Raw genomic sequence first — 25,000 nt, 5'->3', positions numbered from 1 at the left:
ATACGATTAACCTGCAAACCTTCTTATATATTTCAGGCTAATTCTTCCATCTGTTGACTCACATTAATACGAAGAAAATCTGCTAGGTCGTAATGCTCAGTTTGTTTGGTTTTTGGGGTTTTGTTTACTTTTTAATTTCATTGCAAGTATAATTTATTCTACGCAATTCTATCATATCCACAACAAAAATTGATGACGTAATTTTAAATCTTTCTTCATACTATCACGTAGTAATAATCTGTTTAATCTATTCTTTTTAGAAATAGGGTTGGTGATCAACATTGTTGCGTATAGTAGGGGGAATTAGGTCCAAAAAACCCTTGAATTGTGCAAACAAGGTTGAAAGCATGAAAATTACATATGTTGTAGAATATGAAAAACCCTATAATTTATGATATAGAACCACTCTGAGAGATCAGTATTAGTTGAAATACAAGGTTTTTAAAATTAGAAAATTTTGAAATGGACGACAATAATTTCTATCATTTTTATTGTGTAAACATTCGAGGCAAGCCGACCAAAGGTTGTTTTACGTCATCCTTTGGATTCCCATTGGTGACTATTTTTAGCGTCTAAGCGGATGTTTTCCTTTCCCTTTACTTTCGATTCACGAACCATACAAATTATTTAATCATAAATATTATTCAATTTCACTTGTTTTAAAGGCCGTCTAGCGAGCAATATTCTATAATAATATGAGATTTTGTTTTCTGCATCTGATTTAATAAGTATAATCAATTGCTCTAAAACGGATGGGCAGACGGGAAGACGAGCAGAGGGGTAGACAAAACGGACTAGCAGAACACAGCTCAATAAATGCCGATAACCGGTGTTGACAAAGGACAGTGCTCCTTCTCCCCTCCTCCTGTTTTCTTTTCTTTCCAAATATACTGCTATAATAATTTTACGTGAGTTAAAACCTATTTCGGTCAAACTTTATGACAGTAAAGAGTCAGCATACCATTTACATCGCTATAATTATCATCATTATCATCATCATCAACCACTATGATGCTGTATTGTTGCAAGTTATTTACTTTACGTTATTTACCTCAAAGGGACAATGGGAGAATGTTCTATTTGTACTGTTGTGTCCTTCTGTAAGGCACTGCACACATTTTGCCTGCTGATGATGTGTCTTTAACAGAAAGAACGAAAGAAAGAGAGAGAAAGAGAGAGAGAGAGAGAGAGAGAGAGAGAGAGAGAGAGAGAGAGAGAGAGTTATGAAAGAATACTGCATATGCCTAATAAAGTAATGCGTTTGCATGATTTCAGATACACATACAATAGCAAAAATAACTGCTCCCAGAGATTGTGACAAGTGTTTGATATGCCAACAAGATAACACAGACCGTTTATAATGTCCCTCTAAATGAGATTATTGAAAGTTTAAAACAAAATGATAATAAGTGGCATAAGTATTGTCGTGTAAAATTTAATGCCAACAAAATTAGGCGATTAGAATTAAAGAAATCTAAAAGAATTGCTCTACAAGAATTCCAAACTTCGTCATTTGACTTGGAGGAGTCACCGAATGAATATATTTAGCAACCCACGAGAAAATGAGACAACGTTCAAAATTAGAGATTGACTATAATAAACAAACGTGCTTTAAAAAAAACATGGAATCGGGAGTACTCCATTCTATAATGACAACAGATATGGAAGAAAATATTCGTGAAATAGCGTTATCTATAAAAGATTCTGATATGTTGTCATTTATTGCCGGAGGAGATTTAGTCGCTCAGGAAGCACACGACCGCCCTATCCCATAAAATTTGTTATACACGATACTTAAAAAAACAAGCTTTAATAGATGTCACTGCTGATGATAATCATGATGTCACAGTTCTTGAAAGAAATCGAGCTTTTGCTAACATTATATCTTTTATAGAAGTGTACCCTGCAACAAATGTGTCGATCGACATGAACCACTGTGGAGCTTATTTCCAGTATTGTCAAAAGTGTCCCAAAAACTCATCAAATGTTCATGTAAGAGAGAATTTATCGGCACCCGATGCAAGTGTTTAAGGTCCGGTTTGCCTTGCACGGACTTATGTAGATGCGGGGTGTGTGTGTGTGTGGGAGGGGGGGGGGGTCTTAGGTCAGTACAGTAATGAGTAAAATTCTCTCTCTCTCTCTCTCTCTCTCTCTCTCTCTCTCTCTCTCTCTCTCTCTCTCTCTCTCTCCGTCGCTCCCACTCACTCCTCTCCCAACTCTCCCGCTTTTATCTACTAGTTACAACACGAAATAACCATCAGTTAGCTACCGTAAATGGTTACCGGTGTATTTAAAGTTTTAGAACGCACATTGTATTGTCGTGGTTATTTCCTCGGATAAGTAATGCTATATAGGAAAAAATAAAAGTGCTAAAAACGCACTGTTATGATAAATTGCCAGAGTGGTTCTATATCAGGTGTTATTTATACGGGTCATAGCTACCTATATGCCAATTTTCAGGATTAAAACCCCAATGTGCACGGTTTTAGCCTAATTTTCCCTAATACAATGAATATGAAGAAAATATATATTTTTACGCAGTCATTTCCCTTGTTTAATATAGCTGTAATAGGTAAAATCTAAGGCCTTAAACCGATACGTTATAATTGATTGCCAGAGTGGTTCTATATCAGATGTTTTTTCTATGGGTCTTAGCAACCTGTATGCAAATTTTCATGCTTTCAACCCGAATTTGCACGGTTTTAGCCTAATTCCCCCTACTAGTAAAGCCAATGTTAAATTCTCATCATCGAGCACAAAATTACCGTCAAATCTAAAAATACAAATACAGTATTTTACGTATAATTAATAGATGACCGCCTGTTCCTAATAGCCTTTATTTCTCCGCATATATTGCGGGTTCTCCACTAGTGACTGAAATGGAAATAGACTCAAATCAACGCAAAAAGATTGTCCATTCTAGAATATTAAATCAAGCCAATAATTGCGTTCGGCTATCATTCCTGCAATTACGTCTGCGTAGCCACAACTCCATGATTATCAAGTTACTGGATGACATGGTGAAAAAAATATCACCTCTAAACGTCGTCATCCCGCATAATAATACTTGATGCTTTGGGAAATTTAGATACTCTAGAACTATCTGTTGCTTTATTTTTATTGAAATCGAATCATGTGGGAGAAAGGTATAAAAACCTTTTCTTTAAAAACCTATGAAGTTAATCATGTGAAAAAGGAATTTAAACACTAACGACATATATGAGTTTGAACTAAATCAACGTTGTAATCAACCTACCCAAATTGGCTAATTCGGATCCACTCTTGAAGTCATCCTCCCCGATTGACATGGCACTAGCCGACCTGGGTGGGTACATCATGCTTGGGCCGCCTTCTACGTCAGACGGGGCGTTCATGGCTAAGGAGCTGTGACGGGAAATGGCGGCGGCATGGGCGTAGGACGAAACTGTCTGAACCTCTTTGGTCTCCGACGTATCTGACTTTAGATAGCGTTGGGGTGGTGTGCAGCAACTATATTATAAAGTGAAAAGATGGGGTAGGATGATACTCACAAAACGAATTATGGAAAATCATGAAATTTAATTTCCTTAAATGATGTTTTAAACGAATGTTTTTTCTTTAAAAAGATTCCTCAGTGAATTGCATTAAATAAAAATTAATCGATTATCTGGGGATATTCTATTTAGAGTTTTTTTTCCTATTTTGTTTTCTTATTTCGTAGTTATGTGTCCTAATGTAGTATGCCCAGCTAGACACTCAGTATGGAAACATTCCGTTTGATACTTACAAGAACACATTGTAGAAGAACCGTTTGAATGTTTGATACCACGACTCTCTCTTCATCACCACGGCGTTGGTTGTGCTCTCACGGGTTCCTGAAAAAAATGTTTTAAATTTATCACTGTCAAAATTATAATTACCAATTAACTCTCGTACTCTGGAAAAAACGTGTATTTAAAAATGTGGCCAGAAACCTAGTCCTTCAAATATCGATCGATATAAATGTATATTTAACATGTAATTTCAGTCAGGATCCATGGGTTGATAATGGGAAGACTTCAACAACATCAAAACAAATCACGAACTTTCATATAACGTAATGTATCCACTTGATGTGTTCACAAATTTTTGCAAGATGTCGCGAACCAAAATCAAATCTCAACATATAAGACTAGACTATGCGCTATTATAATATATTATTTTCAACAGAGACAACAATATTAACGACCAGGTTCTAATTTTACACTTGACTTAGATGATGAGAATATGTGTGTAAAGAGCATGTTTCGAGAACTCAACTTTGTACAACTCAGTGAGAGTGTAAATGTCTACTGACATGTCTCAAATCTTTTGTCATAGCCATGTTACTAGAGCACAAAGATATGTTCAATTATATGATATGAAAAAGTGTGCTTAATCTTTAACTTACGTCAGTGCCAACTCCCCAATTGTGTCTCTTTGACATTTTCAATTTTATGAACACGGCGGGAAAAACAAGTCTAATTCCAGAATTAAAAAACTGCCCGAAATCGCTGAAGACTTACCCCAACTAGAATCAGTCAAATTGCAGATGCTGTAAATCATAAGGACGAGATAGGCAGATGGAAGACACAACAAGTACCAGAGACTGTGGCACAGACAAGGCAGTTCTCTTGGGTGTAGAATTCCAGCAAGGATGAACATGCAAGCCAGAAAGGCAAAGTAGATGGTAGTCACTGACACTGGAACGTCGATGCTGATGTCTGAGAAATTGTATGGATAATGTGGTGTTAATGATGATGATGAAGATGATCATGATCATTATCATGTTGTTGTTGATAATGATGATGATGATGATGATGATGATGATGATGATGATGATAATGATGATGATGTTGATGATGATGATGATAATGATGATGATGATGATAATGATGATGATGATGATGATGATGATGATGATGATGATGATGATGATGATAATGATGATGATGATGATGATGATGATGATGATGATGATGATGATGATGATGATGTTAATGAACAGGTTACATATTGAATCATAAGGGGGTAGTGGTAGGATCTATGGGCAGATTCTTAGGATTTCCGGACGTAAAAGAGCGAGGATGGATGTTCTTTACAAACGACTAGCGTGTATTCAGACTAGAAAATAAGATTATTATTATTATGGTCTAACTGAATAAGGAAGGGAAACAATGTCTCGTTAGTTACATTGTATTCAATGCACGTGCTGCATATCGCGATAACCAATGGCATAAAAGGGAAACGTGTGATTATATCTGCCAAAGCATTAAGCATTGAGAAAGGTAATTAAGACCGTGCTTTAAACAAACCCACACATTAGCAAGAGATCTAATATTATGCATGCGGTCATGTGAGTAAATTTCATATTACGCTGGTTTGGTCAATAAAATTGTTGTTGATTGAAGCCCAAAGACATAAATTCTAATAATCAAATGGGATGGAAGCTTCAATATAATTTAAAACTCAAAACCCTATTCTCTCATCTCTCATTTCTGGCCAAAAGTGGAAATTTATTCGGTGTTTAGCTCTGCATCTGGGGTTCAGATTATTCCTGACATCGGTCAAAATCGTATTATATCTCTGACTTGTAACGAGATATACGAGGGCTCTTTCATAATTAACCGAAAAATGCCTGTAAAATCCGCGTTTTTTATGCTATCAACAAAATTTTTGCACGTGTTCATACCTTGACTCGTCCTTCATTTCTCTACGTAACAGCCAAGTCTGTCGACACACTTCTGCCAACGCCGCACCATGGAATAGATACCCTCTCGGAAGAACTTTCCGTCAAGGTTTTGTAGCCATTTCCGCACATGGTCAACAAGCTCTTCATCGACATCAAAGCGCTTTCCTGCCAGCTCACCTTTCAGTGGCCCAAAGAGGTGATAATCAGATGGTGCGAGGTCTGGACTGTGTGGTGGGTGTGGCAAAATCTCCCATCCATCTTTCTCTAGCCAACCATGCGTCACTCGTGCTGTGTGGGGTGTAGCGTTGTCGTGTTGCAAAATGACCCCGTTGGTCAACTGCCCTGGGCGCTTTCTGCGAATGGCCTCCCTAAGCTTGTCAAGAGTTTGGCAGTACCTTGCAGCATTGATTGTTTCTCCAGGTTGTAAGGTTTCGAACAGAATAACACCACGACTGTCACAGAAAACAGTTCCCATTATTTTCTTTGCTGACCGCATGACTTTGAATTTCTTCGCGACAGGTGAGGATGGATGTTTCCATGTCATCGAATCTTGCTTTGTTTCTGGGGTGCAATGGTGCAACCAAGTCTCATCACCGGTGACTATGCTGTCAAGAAAAGTCACATCGTACCCTAGAAAGTCTCCGCCGGCGTTGGCAGTATGCCCGTGAACCCTGCGTGAGCTCTTGCTTCTTCTCAAAAGTTCCCTTCAGATGTCCAATCTTTGTTCTTTATGATTGTCTGTCAATTGCGTAGGAACCCATCTTGCGCTGACTTTTCTGTAGCCAAGTTCATCAAATACAATTCTATGGGCAGAAGTTTCCGAAATTTCAAGACTGCTTGCGATTTCATGAAGTTTCAACCTCCTGTCTTGACGAATAAGCTCATCAACTCGCTTCACATTGTCTTCTGACGTCGCAGTTATCGAACGCCCTCTCCCTTCCCTGTCTGTCAAGTCGGAATGGCCGGCTTCAAACAAATTACACCAGTGATAGACTTGTGTACGGCTTATAACATGCTCACCATATACACTCTGAAGTTCTTTATGAATTTCGGTAGGATTCAGACTTTTGGCGTTCAAAAAACGTATGACAGCTCTGATTTCCTCCTTTGACCAAGTTTCAAGGTGGGCCGCCATCTTTAAAATCGTCTAGAAATTCATTGTGCATAATGATGCACTTCATAATTTCTGGGAATATCCGTAAGGAAATAAGAAATATCATGTCGTTTACAGAATTAAAAAATTTCCACTGGTTGCTGAGCAACGGGCATTTTTCGGTTATTTCTGAAAGAGCCCTCGTAATTTACTTACCCTATTATTGTGTTTAAACAAAACAACAAAAACTGTGATTACAATACTGCCGACTGCAGGAGAAGAAAAACACGTTTTACATTTTTGGTCGTAAAAGTCGTCCTTTGATTATCGATCGATTAAAATGAAGCTAGTCTTGGCAAAACTCTAAAACCTGGGACTTATACATACTATGTTTTTTTTAATTTTTTTTTTATATTTTTTTTTTAATTTTTTTGCGGAACGATATAAAAAATATCTTGGACTGAGGGCCGCCGTTGGGTTCAAAATAAATTATTTATTACTCATAGCAACGGCGATCTACGAATTGTATATTGTATTGAAGATACGGAGAAAATGCTAAGTACCGCTTTTAGGTTAATTATGATATTTTCACCAATGCCTTGAATTAAATCATGAAATGAAGTTGGACAAAGATCGACTGCGAAAGATATCTGATGACCAAGGTGATTCTGCTGCGATCTATAATACTAATCTCTATTATGGCGTTTTAGCTTATACTCTGCATTTCTTTAACCACCTCTCTCTCTCTCTCTCTCTCTCTCTCTCTCTCTCTCTCTCTCTCTCTCTCTCTCTCTCTCACTCTTTCACTTAGTTTTGATAAAATGATTGTAATTTGAGTTGCAACAAACCTAGAACCAAGACGTAACGCTAGATATTGTGATGTCATAAAAAGCCGTGCAGCCGATGAATTTGAATTATGGTGCAAATGCTGTTTAATTCTTTAAACACTCCTCCCCCCAACCCCCCCCCCCCCCCCCCACCCCTTCTCAACTATCTCTCTCTTTCATTTTTTCATATCCCTCTATATTTTTTATTTCCTTTATCACTTCTTCCCTCGCTCTACCTTTCGCTCCCCCCCCCCCCCCCCCCTTCTCTCTCTCTCTCTCTCTCTCTCTCTCTATATATATATATATATATATATATATATATATATATACCTCTATCTTTCTATCTATCTATCTACCTATCTATCTATCTATCTATCTATCTATCTATCTATCTATCTCTGTCTCTTATCTTTTATAAAATGATTTCGGTCGGAGCTACAGACTAAATATCGCACCATGACGTCAGCTTGTATTCTGTCGTCATAAACCAATTGTTATGACCGACAATCAAACCCAATTACAAGGCAAGGAACAGAATAATTTTATCATATCATACCTTCAAGGCGTATATGCGAGATATTTTGGTTTTTAAAATCGCAATTTTTCAATTGTAAAATAATAATGATTGGTCTCCTGAAAAGGAGTTTCAAATTATTTCATACTACGCTCCATTTTTAAAATAATATTTGAGCAAGGACATAGGCATATAAATAGTTTAAAATGGCAAGAATTTGCAGCTATTTTCCTGTCGCAAACACCGGAAAATGTGTTAATAAATAAACAATGGCAGAGAAAGCAGGAAGTTAGATACACTATCATTATTTTGGTGGTGGTTTTTAACATGTGTTTATTGTAGATAATCAACAGATTTAGTGATTCATCATACATGGTGTCCAGAAGTCTGGAACCAACAACTAATCGTATTTATTCTGAAACTAATGAAGAGATAATTATGAAATTTGTTTCAGTTTCATAAAGAAATCATTCAATGTGTTATTGTTGCCACGTTTATTGATGGCAGTTGAATCAGTCAGCAAAGAAATGGTCTAGAGAACTGGAGAGAACTTGAGTGACGCATCAAAGGACTAGTCACTCAAAATGGTGGACACATTAAAATCCATTAAATATAGACGTCTATATGTATTTTTTTTAAATCGTTACAAATCTGTTAAGTCATTTTTCGAGTTCTGATTTGCGTTAAACAAAACTTGAATAATTTCCATTCATTTTCGCTAACATTCTGTGCTTAGCTGTGCTGTGTGTTTCTCCTTAAACTATTTTCTTATTGATTCCAAACTTCTGAGACACCTTGTACTTCTAAGAATAAAGTTGTAATAAAAAATAATTTTTACTTAAGATTTGACTATCTAGATCTATATTCCGTGGTCAACCATATCATTTTACGCTCGCAAAGTCTTGCGCATGATATGAGCTCGTTCGTAATATCGCCATATCCCATGCGACAAGTTTATCTCCCATATTTTAGTGCGGGGCGGTCCTTGGCAAGCTTAAGGACCACGGTCCTACGGTCCTTGGGAAATGAAGACCGCAAGGACCGGTCCTAGGACCGGCGGTCCTTTTCGACATTGAACATTCCTGAGAGACCGTTTTGACCTTTGGGACCATGGGATCGTTCATTCTTGAACTGTTAAAGACCGCTACACGATGAAAACCGTGGTCTACAGGAGTAAAACACACGGAGTAGTCACACTCATTTCAAATTGTAACCTAATTAGAGAAGAGGGGTGATGCCTTCTTTATTTGATCACAGTACTTCATTGTTACTTCGATAATTTAGCGTGAATAAAATTTGAAATTTATCCCCATTAACGGAGATAATGGAATCACCCAAGGCGTTGATCGAGTTGTTCGTGGCGTTTATACACACACGCAACTCCTACCCCCCCCCCCCCACACACACACACACATGAGAGGGCAGCGAGCATTGAAGAGTAAGAGAGAGACGTGAAGTTATAATAAGAGGGGGTGGATGCGGTAATAAGTAATAAGTAATAAGTGGGGTCGATGGTGACTTTTCGCCAGATCTAACAAACCCAGCTACCATTCACTGCTGAGTAGACAGGGATTCAGAAAAAAACTCGACTGCACCCTGGATCGATCTCTGGCCCTGTGCGTATAAAGAGAGTGCTCTATCAACTGAGCTATCGGGGTCCCCAAATATTCTATTGGACCTTTTAAAAATACAGACGTTATAACTGGTTTTTTTGGAAGGAAGAAACTAATGAAACTCATATTATTTGATTAGTTAAAACACCAAACGAAATTTTAATATTATTGTATTATTTTAAATGACAACAATGCGATAGAAAGGAGTGGCGACAAGAGATGGACAAAAGAAAACAAAAAATCAGACTTGCAACTTGCTAGGTTTGAGACACACACACACACACACACACACACACACACACACATCTTTAGTAGTCACATACATTTCAAACAATAACCCATTAGAGAAGAGGGGTCATGCCTTCATCATAGATCATTGTCATTGCGATCATTATGGTGTAGTAAATTTTGAAATTTACCCCGTATAATGGAATCGTCCAAGGCGTGCGCCTCCTGTTCCCCCCATCTCACACACGAAAGGGCGGTTTGCGGAGTGGAGGGAGGTGGTCGTCTGTGTCGTTTAGTGTATGGCAAAGGGGGGTGGGTGCGATTAATTAAGTGGGATGGGTGGTGATTGGTGGAAGATAGGCAAAGGACCGAGGCAACGAATCGCTGGGGAAGTAGTATGGCGCCAGACCGTTGAAAGGTGATAAGAAGTGAGGACCGCCGGCGGTCTTCCTCTTTGGGACCGGACCACGGTTCACAGCTAAAAGACCGTGGGACCGGTCCTCGGTCCGGTCCTCAGCGCGGCACTACCATATTTTGTGGCAGTCGATTCATCAAAAATAACTCGTTTGATTGTTTATTTGCATCATAGCCCTGTTTCCAATTGTTCACTCTGTTTTCTTCATTATTTTATCTCGTACAAAATGGCAATAATCTCTAGACTTTAAATAGAATGTACGTCATTTTTATTTGGTTTATTTCGAGTTTTTATTTAGATATTTATGAGTTTGTTTCTGTCCAGATTTGAATATTTCACAATTTGTCTTTTTAAGGTAACTTAGCGCGAGTCAATTACTTTATGAAAATCGCCGCCAGAAAGAGGAAGTGGCAAGTCATTTGTGAATATTTTCTTAATATGAAATTGAATCGTAAACCGGCCTACGGCTCCGTTCAGGGAAACACCGTCGGTGTAATTAGGCAGTTTTTCATATATAATTGAATCAATTGTGACAATTGTATGTAATAGTCGCAAGATAACCATTACAATTATCTTAAATTGCTGCTAGACCTCTATATTCAAAATGATATGACACCGACATTACAATACAAAGGACCTCGACATGATATAACATTCATATAGATCTCCACACAGCTTAATTGAAAAACATATTGTAACATCGCCTTACATGTTAAGTGTTGTGGTTGGCTTATAAACCTGGCCTTTTAGACAGTCTGTTAGTAGTTCATTCTTACTAAATTATATCAATCAGACTATAAACTGTGAAAGTCACACACAGTTTTTTTTTTTTTGAGTTGGTATATTTAAATTGATTTGCAGAGATTGTGAGTATTTTACGTAAAGGCTTAATATAAATAGGATCCATTAAAGCAGTCAGAAAATATGCTCGTAAGTAGTTGCTTAATGGTCTTGGTTTTAAGACTATTAGTAAGATTTGTCAGGACATTTTCCCATAAATCAGAAGATGTTTTTATCATCGTAAAGCATGGCTGTCAGATCTATTTTGTCCTTGACCAGTTTACTGCCGTACTTTGGAAAAACATTTATTTAAAATATGGCCACAGAATTCGTCCTTCAAAAATCGATCAATTTAAATGACCCTCATCTTAGCAAAATCTCTCAAACCTGGGAATTAACGAAGTATCAGGTTTGAGAGTTTTTGCCAAGAAAAGGGTCATTTAAATCGATCGATATTTGAAGGACGAGTTTTCTGGCCAGATTTTTTAATTCACGTCTATCCACTAATTATTACCAAGAATGCTGGTTTTTGGCTACTGTCTGACTTAACTTTAAAATAGAATTAATCAGTAGATAGATACTGTAATTGTGATTGATCATTGACCTGTCGGATTATTTATACTTTAAGAAAATAATGTGAAAAACGATACATGTTTAATATGACGGAAGATATCATTGTTCATTTTAACGATAAACGCAACGTTTAAGATTTCCACAAATCTATAGATGGAACATTCTTTACGTCACTCAGCTCTTTGTTATTGTTTTTGGACAGCCATTGTAATGAATAGTTCTCACTAACTTCTATCATTTAGTCTATATACGTTTACGGTTCCACATAATTTTTGTATGTCGGTACGTTATATGCGGTTGGCGGATGTTGTGAGTATTTTACCTAAACACATAGCATATATTACTTCATTATGTTTGATTATCGTACACATATCCACTTTGTGTCTGGTAGGTCTCGTTTCCTTAACCCTATTATTAAGATGATTGATTTAAGAGAATCACTATTTGTAGTACAGTGACGAACATTGCTTTCATCAATTATTTTATTTTTGAAAACGTTAGGGCTGCCTGAAGCCGGTGGTCGTGAAAATACTAACGAAAGAGTGAAAATGGAGAGGCTTTGTTTGGGAACAAAACAGTTTTCATCTATATGTTCATCATATATTTTCATCATATATAACTGTTTTGTTACCATACATCCATTTTCACTCTTTCGTTAGTATTTTAAGTTTGAAAAAAAGTGGCTTCCGTTCTTTAATTATGTTTAGTGTAGTCTACTTCTTAATTTAACTTGATCTTAAGCGATGAGTTTTTGGAATTGATCAAATGTATAAATCGACGTATACTTATTTGTACACGTCGGTATCAACATATACTCATTGTAACACAGCGAGAATTAATTAAATGTGACCTACTTATTTGTACACGTCGGTATCAACATATACTCATTGTAAAACAGCGAGAATTAATTAAATGTGACCCACCACGTCAACCTAGTATTAGGTACGAAAATTGAGTTTAATATCAAAAATGATTAACATGAGGATATTTATGTGTGGGCTTGTTTTGTTTTTTTTTTGTTTTTTTTTTTTTTGTTTTTTTTTTTTTTTTGTTTGTTTTGTTTTGTTTCTATGGAATTTATGTTCTCTTTTTATTTATTTATTTATTTTTTTTTTGTTCATTTTAATCAGTTAACTGCCTTACTCTAGAAAAACACGAATTAAAGGTTTTGACCAGAAAACTCGTCCTTCAAATATGGATCGATGTCTCAGGTTTGAGAGTTTTTGACAAGATGAGGGACTTTTTAATCGATCAATATTTGAAAGACGAGTCTCATGGCCAAAATTTTAAATACGTGTTTTTTCAAAGCACAGCAGATAAAATGATAAAATTGTTGTTGTAGACAAAGTATTGATTTTGAAATCAGAATTGTCCAGAAATATCTTAACAAATATATAATTCTAAGGTTACAATCCAGGTCGTGTCCTTATGATCTCGCCAGACACAACGTAATGTATTTCACAATGTGTCAACCTATTTATTCTTTTAAAGAATTACTTGCCAGATGAAAACAGAGAATAAAATGTCACGGGATGAATGCCAAACTCATATTCTAATTGACACGACACCTTCCGCCTGGTCTGGAGGAGAGAGGACAGCGAGCAGTCGCACAACTGACTGAGCTATCCAGCCAGTGGCTTTTTATTCTCTGTTTTTATCTGGCACTTCTCCATACCCTATTTTTCTCATCAATAACCATGCAAGTGCCCGTTCCACTCTTTTTTTCTGAGTAGCTGATAACTATTTTGAAAACTTGAGAAAATTTGAAATGTGTATTCTTGCGATAAGACAGTGGGAGAACAAAAGCAGACGTCTGAATTTAACAAGTTAACTGCTATACTCTTGAAAAACACGTATTTAATTTTAAAATGTGGCCAGAATAATCGTCCTTCAAATATCGATCGAAAAATAACTCTCAAATCTGGGACTTTGAAAAGAGCGAGATTTGATAGTTTTTGCCAAGATGAGGGTCATTTGAATCAATGGACATATAAAGGACGAGTTATCTGGCCAAATTTTAAATACGTGGTGATTTAGATGCTAGAAAAATTGAATTTATAGTCCTAATTATAAAAACTTGGGTTAATTTTTTATTCTAATTGAGAATATTTGGATTATGTTTGTTATGGTGACAAAAACCAAATTTCTCATTACCGTATTGGTCATTATTACTTGAAAATTGCTTTTTAGATTTTGAAATACAACCCCACTTAATACCGGTTTAATGTAGATGGATATGTATGTATATATATATATATTATCCTCACCTCATTCGGTTATATAATCCTACAACATTGTTTTATCCGTTGATGGAATCTCCATGGAGGTATTCTGTGTCAATCCCTGAAGATTCCATCAATGGATGAAACAACGGTGTAGGAGAATATAACCTAATGAGGTGTGGATAATTAAAAAAATAATTCGCACCAAGAAACTGTCGAGCACTCTACCTGATTCCAGCAAATTCCTCTCAACCATATATAATATATATATATATATATATATATATATATATATATATATATATATATAAACATTTGAAAGATAATTAAGATAGTTTGACTTCTACAACGTTGTTATCGAGCGTTGCTCTCATCAGGAAGTCCTGATGAGAGCAACGCTCGATAACAACGTTGTAGAAGTCAAACTATCTTAATTATCTTTCAAATGTTTATAAATAGCTCCTTTTATACTAAAGTTGAGCACTATTATTTCATGGTTTTTGTTCTATAATTTATATAAATATATATATATATATATATATATATATATATAATTTCAAAAGCTAAGAAAATATCGTTTTTATCAGTTTCTATCATTTGGATAATGTAAAATATTCCAAAATCCGGCTGTCTAGTTCCAATGGAATAGCAGAATTAGTTTCTCAACGGTAAAAAAAATTGTGGACTTTGTCAACACTGTTTCGACCCTTTAAAAAGTTATAATTACGATACTTCTGGTCGTCAGTTTTCGGTTTATATTTCATTATTTAGCCTAGAAAAACAGATGAAAGCGAATGTTTCATTACTTTTTCCAAATAACTTAGTATTGGATTATTTTTTTAAATGGCATCACAAACACGACCTTTTGTCACAACGTCATATAAGATATATATCATTCATTAATTCTTTACATCATTTTAAGGCGGTAGTTTTTAACTGCCTTTTGCTTTCGTATCCGCGATCAACAAAATACGAGTACAACGACCCCTTTCTAAAAGAAGCAACTATCAAAACAACTCAATTTGGATACAAAACCCGATTCCTAATGTGTAATAATATACCCGTTTAATTGTTGTGATACGCGAGGTAAAAGAACAAAATGGAACTATTAAGGCGTCTGGGTGATGTCGTGGAATAGACAACAATAGTCGTGTCTTCACTGCTTCCTCGCTTTAGGTTCTACTATTTCAACAATGGCAATCGCCATGTTATCACTGGTCTCATAAAATGCTTCAATGAGAGCAAAAATGTCTTCAGAGCAGAACATCAGTTAAAATCAAGTGAGGTACTGACATTTTTCTATGCAGATTCCACCTTACTATGAGGAGTCCATGCCATTAAAAAAAAAGAAGAAATTGTTTCTCATTAAAACAGAAGTGTAGACGGAGCATCAACTTTGTCTACACTTTTTGACACTTTAGAAAGCTATTACTATATAAAAACAATGCTAGGTATTTTGTGGAGAACGTCACAGAACGACCTTTTGTCACAACCTCATTTGTTTTGGAGAGTAAAAGAAAGGGAGTAAATGTGACTTGTGTAAAAGATACGACACAAAGTAAAAAACGTTTCGGCCTTTAGCCTTCTTCGGGTTACAGGTAGATAATAACTAGTAAGAGAAGAATATATATATATATATATATATATATATATATATATATATATATATATAATATATATCACATTGGCTCATTTAGGCACCCCTTTCTTTTCGTATGTTTCGTTAATGTTTTTCTCAGTGTAGCATTAAACACAACATGGCTCTCATAGCATTCGATAAAAAATCAATTTTTAGCATCCAAAATCCACCGAGTATGCGACACAATCATCATTAATCGTGTTTGATATGTCTCATTATGAGTTAAAGTACATTTCTACTGCGTGAAAAGAATGTGATAAATACACAAACTGGAATGCCACCCGATCCCGCGGGTTAGCTGAACAGAATTTCATTATTTTTCTTCGCTTCAGTAAATAGAGGGTGTGTTTATATTCAAAATCACTGTGTATAATATATGTCTTGATGCATTGTAAAAAATTGAATAAATGTCAGGACACTGTGCAAACAATTTGTTATTGTATCAAATATATCTGAAATAAGCGAAGAGAAAATGAAAAAGAAGCATGCAATTAAGCAAAAATATATGGAAAATAAATGTTGAAATGAAAAAACAGAATGTAAGTTAGGTTGCCATTTAAGACAAAGATTGATAAAATTTTGAGCATGAAAAGTGTTTTAAAAATAGCAACTCAACTCTGTTTAATCAAATAGATATCTAATAAAGGAGAAAGCCCTCGAAGGTGTAAGCAATACGGGTGTTTTACATTATAATAGATATAAAGTAGAGAATGTGCATCAAGTATTATATTTTCTATTGAACACTGATTTTAGGGGTTTAATTCCACCCCTCCCGTTAGAAAACCATATAATTTCTCAGTAAATAGATACGCATCTAATCGTTGAATAATGCTTTGAACGCTTTGAATAAAAGTTTTGTTCAGATTATTTTCGCTCATTTATTGGTTTAAAATAATGTGTAAAAGAGTGTTACTGACAGTTTAAAATTTTCTTTTGGTACGCACGAATACAAATCCAACCTTTTTCTTTATTTTTTATTTTTTATTTTTTTGGGTCAAATTGTCATTCAAGCAAACTCGTAGTGTTATTTGGCACAATAAAAATAACTCGTTTACTAAATACAAAGAAATGAAAGAATCGTATAATAATGAATTGTGCTCGTAAGAGTGCGGTCAATATCAAAAAAGGAAAGAAACGTTTATTTTCTAGTTTTAACACAATTTGGTACCACAACTATATTCAATTTAAGAACCTATGATTTTCAACTGTGCACACAAATAGACGATCATTGAATTTCATGGAATACATAAATCTATGCTGCACATCTTAACTGTCGGAAAACTAACATGCAAAAACAAATCTGAAAGCCGGTTATGTGCACCCATTTAAAAAGCAAATCAAAACCTTTTAGATAAATATTTCGTACTTCATCATTTTATACCATTTTGTTTTCAAACATTTGACCAACGTGTACATATATGCAGGTCTGATATCCGTACGCAATTATGGGCCTTGTTTAACTGTAATGGACAATATTTTGCGTCATTTTTTAAAATTTCCATAACTACAATGAGCCCATAATAAATTGAATTATCAGACCTCCAAATACGTGCACGTCGGTTTTGACATATTTTAACAACAAAAAGTATACTTACTGTGCGACATCAAAATACAAAAGCGGCAATGTTAATTGAAATCTTACTGCTTTGTTAAACGCAACACATTATTTAACTCACAAAATATAATATGATAATGTTACTGTATGAATTTTTTTTTAAATATTGTCTTTTACTTTTACTTGCTGTTGAATAACGCCGCAACTGATTTAAGAGGTCTTATTCAGTAATGCTAATGTTTCTTTCTTAAATCTGATTAATGTGATAAAGTGTGTGTTCAAGCTTCAGGAATAGTATCTTTCATAGATGTGGCAGAATATGTGCTATAAAATATTACAACACAAGTTATATTATTGAGAGGTCCCGGTAGCTCAATTGGGAGAGCTCTCGCCAAATGGATTATTATAAATCCCGAGCCAGTCTATCTTTTAACTGACCCCTCTTTCCACTCATCAGTGATCTGGTAGATGGGTCTTATATAAGTCTCGGGTCTGGCGGAGTGTTTTCGCCCTTTTCAGTGTCCTTTTCACAGGGTAGCGGGCAGTTAATATTGTACAGTTGAGGGTATAGAAACGTTTATAAACACTGGCTTTAAAGGCAAAATGGTACAGAAGCACTATTTTTAAAGGTTTGTTAACGTGCCATATAATGATATAGTATATCGATGCTCATAACCTACTTCTTAAGTCTGTATTTGTGACATTATCATCTTGTGAGCACGGCTTTTATGGTTGTCTTAAAAGCTAACTTTGTTAGTAAAATTCAATGACTAATGGATATTATGAAGGAGAGAAAAAAAGCAAAATACACAATTATGAGTTGCTTCAAAATATTATGTCAGAGGACAAGCAAGATAGTCGATTTCTTGCTTTTATCCAATTTGAAAATGTTACCTTGCATGTAATGTTTTCTCTTAACGGTGCCCTGTAACACTGTGAGAGAATTCAAGAACAAAATATGAGAAAATAATGACAACAATACATAATACACTTTGGTCGTGCATTCATCAACCACATTTCTTTTTTTCATTATCGCCAGAAAAGTATTTTGTTATGAAAATATCCCTCAATTGTCAAAGACTTTAAATTCTCCAGAACTAAATGACAAAATGCAGTCCTGCCTACTATTTCTAAGTCATTAAACATTTTTTGAAAATGAAAGTTGATGCTGGACTGTATAATCAAAATGATTTTATAGTGTTATTTAATCTTTGAGAGGGTAAATTGTTGATTTTTAAAGTTAACTAAAGCGACTAAAATTTTTATCTCTCAAAAATCACGAGATTTTCAAGAGGGCAGGTCTGAAATTGGAAGTCACTTGACTCCATCCGCATTTCAAGGGACCATTTTCAGGCATAAACCAAGACAGTTGTTTTGCCATTGTATTTAATCTGAGTGACCAACCGTATGTTGTACCCGGCGATGCGTAAAATCACATCTCCTCTGACAGTAGATATTTAAAACTGTATCGTTCAAAAGATGGCATACTAGGGAGCAGTCAATGGTTTAAAATAAAAATCTGAAGATGTATGTATAAAACAATGCCAAACAAAGCAGATAGAAAAACACAAGAAAAAAAAACATCTTCTTCAGACGTTGAAGAGATGCAACAGAATGGTGTTTCGAGAAGATTTTTTAACAAAAGGATGCAGGGGCTTCAAAATGCCTTTGACAAAGATAATCGGGGAGGGCGAAGACCAACCAACACATCGGAGAAGATTTTGGAGATTCCTGCCAGCATAATTTATAACTATCGCACGAGGGTTCTAAATATACGTAGAGGGCTGCTCATTCTGGTAAAGAGAGTTTAAACCTAAAACATTGGTAAAAAGAGTGGACTTTCCGTTCTATTAAAATAAATACAAAGCAGGATCCTTTTAATTAACCAGTTAACTATCGTACTCTTGAAAGACACGTCATATTCAGCAATTTGGTCAGAAAACGTGTCCAATCGATTCAAATGCCTCATATTGGCAAAACGGTCAAACCTGGGACGACGGTTAACTGGTTATTTGAGATGATACTTAAGTAAATAGCACCTTACTGATTAAGGTTTGGAATTGGCCGATTTCTCCACTGGATCGGAAGCTAAGAGAAGACGGGTTGAAATGTAGCCTTCGTTAACTTATTACGTCACAAAGCAAGGCCTCGACAACCAAAAGAAAGTGAACAGTGGTGTGTATTTAATAGCTCGACCAATGGGATTATTAGTTTCCTTGAGCACTACAACGACACTTGTAAACTTTCTTTTGGTGAGTGTTGCCTTGTACCTTTGAATGTACTGTGACGTATACTTTGGGAAGTGTCAATCTATAAGTCAGCAAAGGTCACGGTTGAAAAGTACGTCGGAGGAGTGCAGAGGAGAAAAAGAGGTGACCAGAATATGGATGATGATCGACGTGCACATGGATGCAGGTCTGATAACCGAGCGCAATATCATGGGCTCGATTTAATATTGTTGTAATGGACAATATTTTGAGTTGGTTTTAGAGTATTTTCATGACAATGAGCCCATAACATTATTGGTTATCAGAGCTGCAAATAAGTACAGATCGTTGAAGATAATAAAAAAAACTTACAATTATAAGGTGACATCGTTGTTGTCGCGTTGTTTGATGTTGTTTCATAGTCCATGTCGCTGACAATTTGTTCAGCTGTACCAACAACCACAGCACACATGATCATGGCGTAAAAGAACGTGTAGATTTTGGCCACCTGGGTTATATAATAGACGATAATTTTGATGATGCTGAAGGTGGTTGCGGTGATGGTAGTTGTGATGATGATGATGATGATGATGATGATGATGATGATGATGATGATGATGATGATGATGTTGGTGTTGGTGGTGATGATGACGGTGGTGTTGGTGATTGTAGTGATGCTAGACGATGCTGGTGATGGTGGTAGTGAGGTGGTTATGATAGCGGAAGTGATGATAATGATGATGATAATGATGATGATGATGAATGTGATGATGATGATGATGAATGTGATGATGATGATGATGATGATAATGATGATGATGATGATGATGACGATGATGCTTTTGGAGAAACTTACCCGTAAATGTGTCTTAGGAGCACATAGAATGCAGATAAAGGCGTATATGATGCACAATACAAGCTGAACAATCAGCGTGACAACCGAGTTCACATTCCAAGCATAGACCAGACCGCCTGTTTTAGACAACACATCAATTTAATAAGTTAATTGCCGTTCTCTGAAAAAAAACCCTCATATTTTAAAATTTGGACAGAAAACTCGTCCTTCAAATATCGATCGATTTAAGTGGCCCTAATCTTGGTAATGCAGAACACAATATCTAGCACAGAATCGAAATAACAAACCAGGCTTTCGGCATGCTGAAAAACTTTTGGAAATCAAAGCAAATTATGAGAAAGACTAAACTGAAAATATACAAAAGCAATGTTTGGAAAATGACATTCTCCATAATACAGAAGCTAGAAACCTTTCAAAACAAGTGTCTAAAAAGAATTTTCAACATATTATAACCTACAAAATATTAAAACAATGGATCTATTAGAGAATGCTTACTCTACTAGCATTGAACACCAAATGAAAAGAAGAAGATGGCGTTGGCTGGGTCGTGTGGCCAGAATGGAAAAGGGGTCACTTCCCAAGACAGCCCTGTACTGGACAACATAATATGAGAAGAGGAAGCGGGGAGACTCAAAGAAACCCGGCGAAGTACCATGGAAAAAAGAAGCAGACCTGTCCTGAAATGCAGCCACCACAAAAGCAGCCGGCCGCTAAAGAGGGAAATGTTTGGTGGATGCCTTGTGTGCCTCAAGGCCCTAAGAGGATTAAGTAAGTGAGCTTGGAAAAAACTCTCAAACCTGGGAATTCGCATCGATTGATATTTGATGGCCGTTTTTCTGGTCAATTTTTAGAAATACATGTCTCTCTACAGTACGGCAGTTGACTGGTTAAAGAACATTTATGCAAGATGTTTTACATTATCGGAATGGCAGTAATAAACAGAATTTAGATACCCCACCAAAATGGCATAAACGTGATTCCTCTAAAACTTTCTCATGTGACTCTTTGCGTAATATCGATATTACCTCAAAAACGTCAAAATAATTATAGAAATTAACAATTATGAACGTTTATACAGAACATTCCAATGGATTTACCATGCTCAAGGCGCTTTAAGATGTTCCCTGTATCTATTCCCCTCAGCAAGCCTATGGAACTACATCTCCAATTCATACAAAACAATTTCCCTGTTACGAGTCGTTTTGGCGTCTTCTTTTTTTTTCTTAATAATACTATTACATTATCTATCACAGCCTATAACCCACTTAACAAACCTGAGTCGAGTGGTATAATTTGTGTAAATTGTCTTACTCAAGATTTCAACATGAGACCAGAATTTTACCACTATCATTGTCACCAACCGGCCATTGACCACATTTAGTGAAGAGTCGCGCTTGAAGAATGTATACTCATCATCCAGGATAAAACATAAATATCGCCCGTCTCATGTTATCATTGGCTTTTCAGTAAGTAAATCTCCCTGACCCATTGTGCTGACTCGAGAGCCGAGAGACCGAGTCTATGGGGTCTTTCCTCAAAGTCTTAGTTACTGATTTCGTTAAAAATCATATCATAATACCTTATTCTCATTTCTAAGAAAATCTCTCAATACACAATGGTCAAATTGAATGAAAAACAACGTCATAAACTATTTTGTTGCTTATCACATCATCAATCAGATATCACTTTTTAATCTGACCCTTATTTTAATAGTCAAAGAGGGAATTATGTGCTATAGGGCCTCTTATTTAAATGGTAGTGAGTTATGTCAGAAAATGTCCAAAGACGGGCAACAAAGCTTTTGAACAAAACTAAAAATTTGATTTACGAAGAAAAGTTTTTAAAAACTTAGCACTCCAATTTTTGAAATACAGAAGGAATGGTAACCTTATACAGTTATACACATTTTATCCACAGTTTTTATCAAATTGACTACACTTTACTTTTTAAGTCCCATGTAAAATGAACCCTTGGAAACAAATACAAAATTAAATAACACTTTTTCATTATTCGATTTTTAAAAAATTATAAGTCAAATTAATAGACAGAATAGTTTGAAATTTATAACCGAAGGTTCCAAAAGTATAAATCATTACAAAAATGCAATGGACAAGGAGTTCCACAACTTAAAAAATGAATTTGATGAATATGTTTTTAATTGATTAATGTTTTACTGCTTATGATGAAAACGACGATCATTGTCATGGTTAAATCTGGGATATCTTTACCTGAACCTTTCTATTCCACGGGGCATTTAAGGGCCTTTAACCTAAGCCACCCTTATAAGCATATGTTATGTTACAATCTATTTTATTAAAGTCATGTATAGCAATCAATTCAAATGGTGAGTTTCAAGAATAAATACCTGAGACAACAAGAACAATAGTGCTGGGTCCGATGAGCGTGGAGAACAATAACAAGCTTTGGTAGATAAGGAAGATAATGGAAACTCGATGGTTGAACAAGGCAATGTATCTCCATTCCTGTTGTTAAAGAATTATTTTGTCAATACTAGTGGTGATGTTGATGATGATGTTAATGAGGATGATATTTATGAAGATCATCATCATCATCATCAGTAGTAGTAGCCTGAGTAGTAGTAGTAGTAGTAGTAGTAGTAGTAGAAGTAGTAGTAGTAGTAGTAGTAGTAATAGTAGTAGTGATAGTACCAGTAGTTCTAGCAGTATTAGTATTGTAGTAGTAGAGTAGTAGTAGTTGTAGTAGTAGTAGTAGTAGTAGTAGTAGTAGTAGTAGTAGTAGTAGTAGTAGTAGTAGTAGTAGAAATAGTAAAATAGTAGTAGTAGTTTTCTAGTGGTAGTAGTAGTAGTAGTAGTAGTAGTATAGTAGTAGTAGTAGTAATAGTAGTAGTAATAGTAGTAGTAGTAGTAGTAGTAGTAGTAGTAGTAGTAGTAGTAGTAGTAGTAGTCGTAGAAGTAGTAGTAGTAGTAGTAGTAGTAGTAGTAGTAGTAGTAGTAGTAGTAGTAGTAGTAGTAGTAGTAGTAGTAGTAGTAGTAGTAGTAGTAGTAGTAGTAGTAGTAGTAGTAGTAGTAGTATGATGCTGATAGATAGTTATCATTACATATTTTGCCACATTAGATTAGACCAAGATGTTGTCAATCAGAAGCAGATTAATTTTTAACAATTTATTATATTAATCTGTAAAACATCATTTTTATTCTCCATTGTCTACATTGGTTATAATGTCACGTCTAAATTTAAATATTGAAAAGTAATTCCACAAAATGAGTGTTCTAGGAACAAATTTCCCGTCCTCAAATCAAATAGTTGAAAAAGAAACACTAAAGATGAGTTCTTCAATGCCACTTAAATGTTTCTTAAGTATTCTTTTTCAGGATTTTATTCTTTCATTAATGGTTTTGAATTTATATAAAGCAATCATATATTTATATATCACTCAAAAGTTCATCGACCTTCACCAAATGGAAATGTGGTTTTCCTTTTGAATGCCAAAATTGAAAACTACATTTTTCTAGTTTTTAGAAAACTCACTTTTATAATGAGCATCAAATTAGCAAGTGTTGAAGCAATCCATCTCCGTCTTTGTTTGTAGAACTCTTCGAACTCGGAAGGACAATTGGTGCTGTTTTCAGAGGCGGCACAATATTCGATTCGCCATCCACTTTGGACCTGTTGAAGATGAAAGTATTGAGGAGGGCTAGGAGTGTGCCTGACTCAGGTCGTGGAAACCCTAGAAAATCCTTTTAGATTTATAGTGTGAAAATTGGTGAATGGTATTGACATTTCGGTTTTTCCTTCATTGTAATAAAACCAAGATGCCAGGTAACATTAAAAACTAAGGACTCAAGTCCGCTTTATTGATCGTAATGCCTTGGACAAAGTCTTCTATTAGATGCGGAGATCAAAATGCTTTGAAAAGTCAGCGTTTATCAATTATTAGAATCAAAGGGGTTGGGTGGAAGAAATGACTTACCATCAACGTACAAAGCCATCTGTCTTCTCCCATATCTTTGGTCAAGAAATCAAAGGCTGTCTCAACTTTCTTGCTGTATTTAGGCAGGATATCGGCGAGGGATCGGCATCGGTAAACAGAGAAACAACCAGGAGCACACAGGACTGACCCGAGAACATGCTCAGAAGCCTGAAAAATGAATGCAAAAACAGATAATACTGAGTACTACAGCAACGTTTTGAATTAATGTTTGCATGGAAATGAGACAATAACGATATTTACACATCCTGTGTGAATTACAATGGATAGAAAGAAGTATAGTAGATAGTGACATTTGTTATCCATAGTCTCAAACGGTATTATATTGGAGTCATATTGCTGTATAGAATCTGTAGTCAAAAATAAATTTATAATCAAAGACTCCAAAACGTTAAATCGCTACAAAATTACTCCAATACTTTAAATCACTTCATAAACTCTCCAAAACGTTAAATCGCTACAAAAATACTCCAAAACTTTAAATCACTTCAAAAACACTCCAAAACTATAAATCCCTTTTAAAATTCTATTGACAGGTAGCCCCATTACTTAAAATAGTTTGTGTTTGATGAATACGTTTTTAATCGTTCTATCTGTGATGTAAATAATTATAACAGGTATGATCATATCTGATAATCTTTTACCTGAATTTTTATTTTTTCACAGGGTGTTCGTAAGATGACTAAAGCAATCCTTGCTATGATACGTTATGTTATATGAGACTTGGAATACGTTTATTTGTTTTGTTGAAGTGAATTAAGTTCATATTATACATGCATGAAACAAATAAATTAGTATTCCTGGTTATTTGAACTTTAT

The 25,000-nt window shown here is 35.4% G+C and overlaps 1 protein-coding gene across 1 annotated transcript in view; it reads right to left on the bottom strand.

Moving 5' to 3' along the window:
• The window catches only part of LOC144971228 (uncharacterized), a gene marked incomplete at its 5' end in the record, with an annotated part of 42,881 nt that extends 18,550 nt beyond the window's left edge, over positions 1–24,331 (bottom strand). Inside the window, 9 exon segments of the mRNA XM_078911736.1 lie at positions 3,257–3,489; positions 3,767–3,854; positions 4,524–4,721; positions 18,043–18,081; positions 19,728–19,863; positions 20,212–20,327; positions 22,577–22,694; positions 23,722–23,859; positions 24,164–24,331. Coding sequence (XP_078767862.1) covers positions 3,257–3,489; positions 3,767–3,854; positions 4,524–4,721; positions 18,043–18,081; positions 19,728–19,863; positions 20,212–20,327; positions 22,577–22,694; positions 23,722–23,859; positions 24,164–24,331 — 1,234 coding nt within the window.
• Between the last annotated feature and the right edge of the window lie 669 nt (positions 24,332–25,000).

The sequence above is a fragment of the Berghia stephanieae genome, chromosome 4, assembly GCF_034508935.2.
Source record: "Berghia stephanieae isolate SIO BIC M18660-M18661 chromosome 4, UCSD_Bste_1.3, whole genome shotgun sequence".
Classification (NCBI taxonomy): Eukaryota; Metazoa; Mollusca; class Gastropoda; order Nudibranchia; family Aeolidiidae; genus Berghia; species Berghia stephanieae.
Note: the sequence above shows the minus strand (reverse complement) of the source record. Positions and strands in the feature narration are given on the sequence as shown.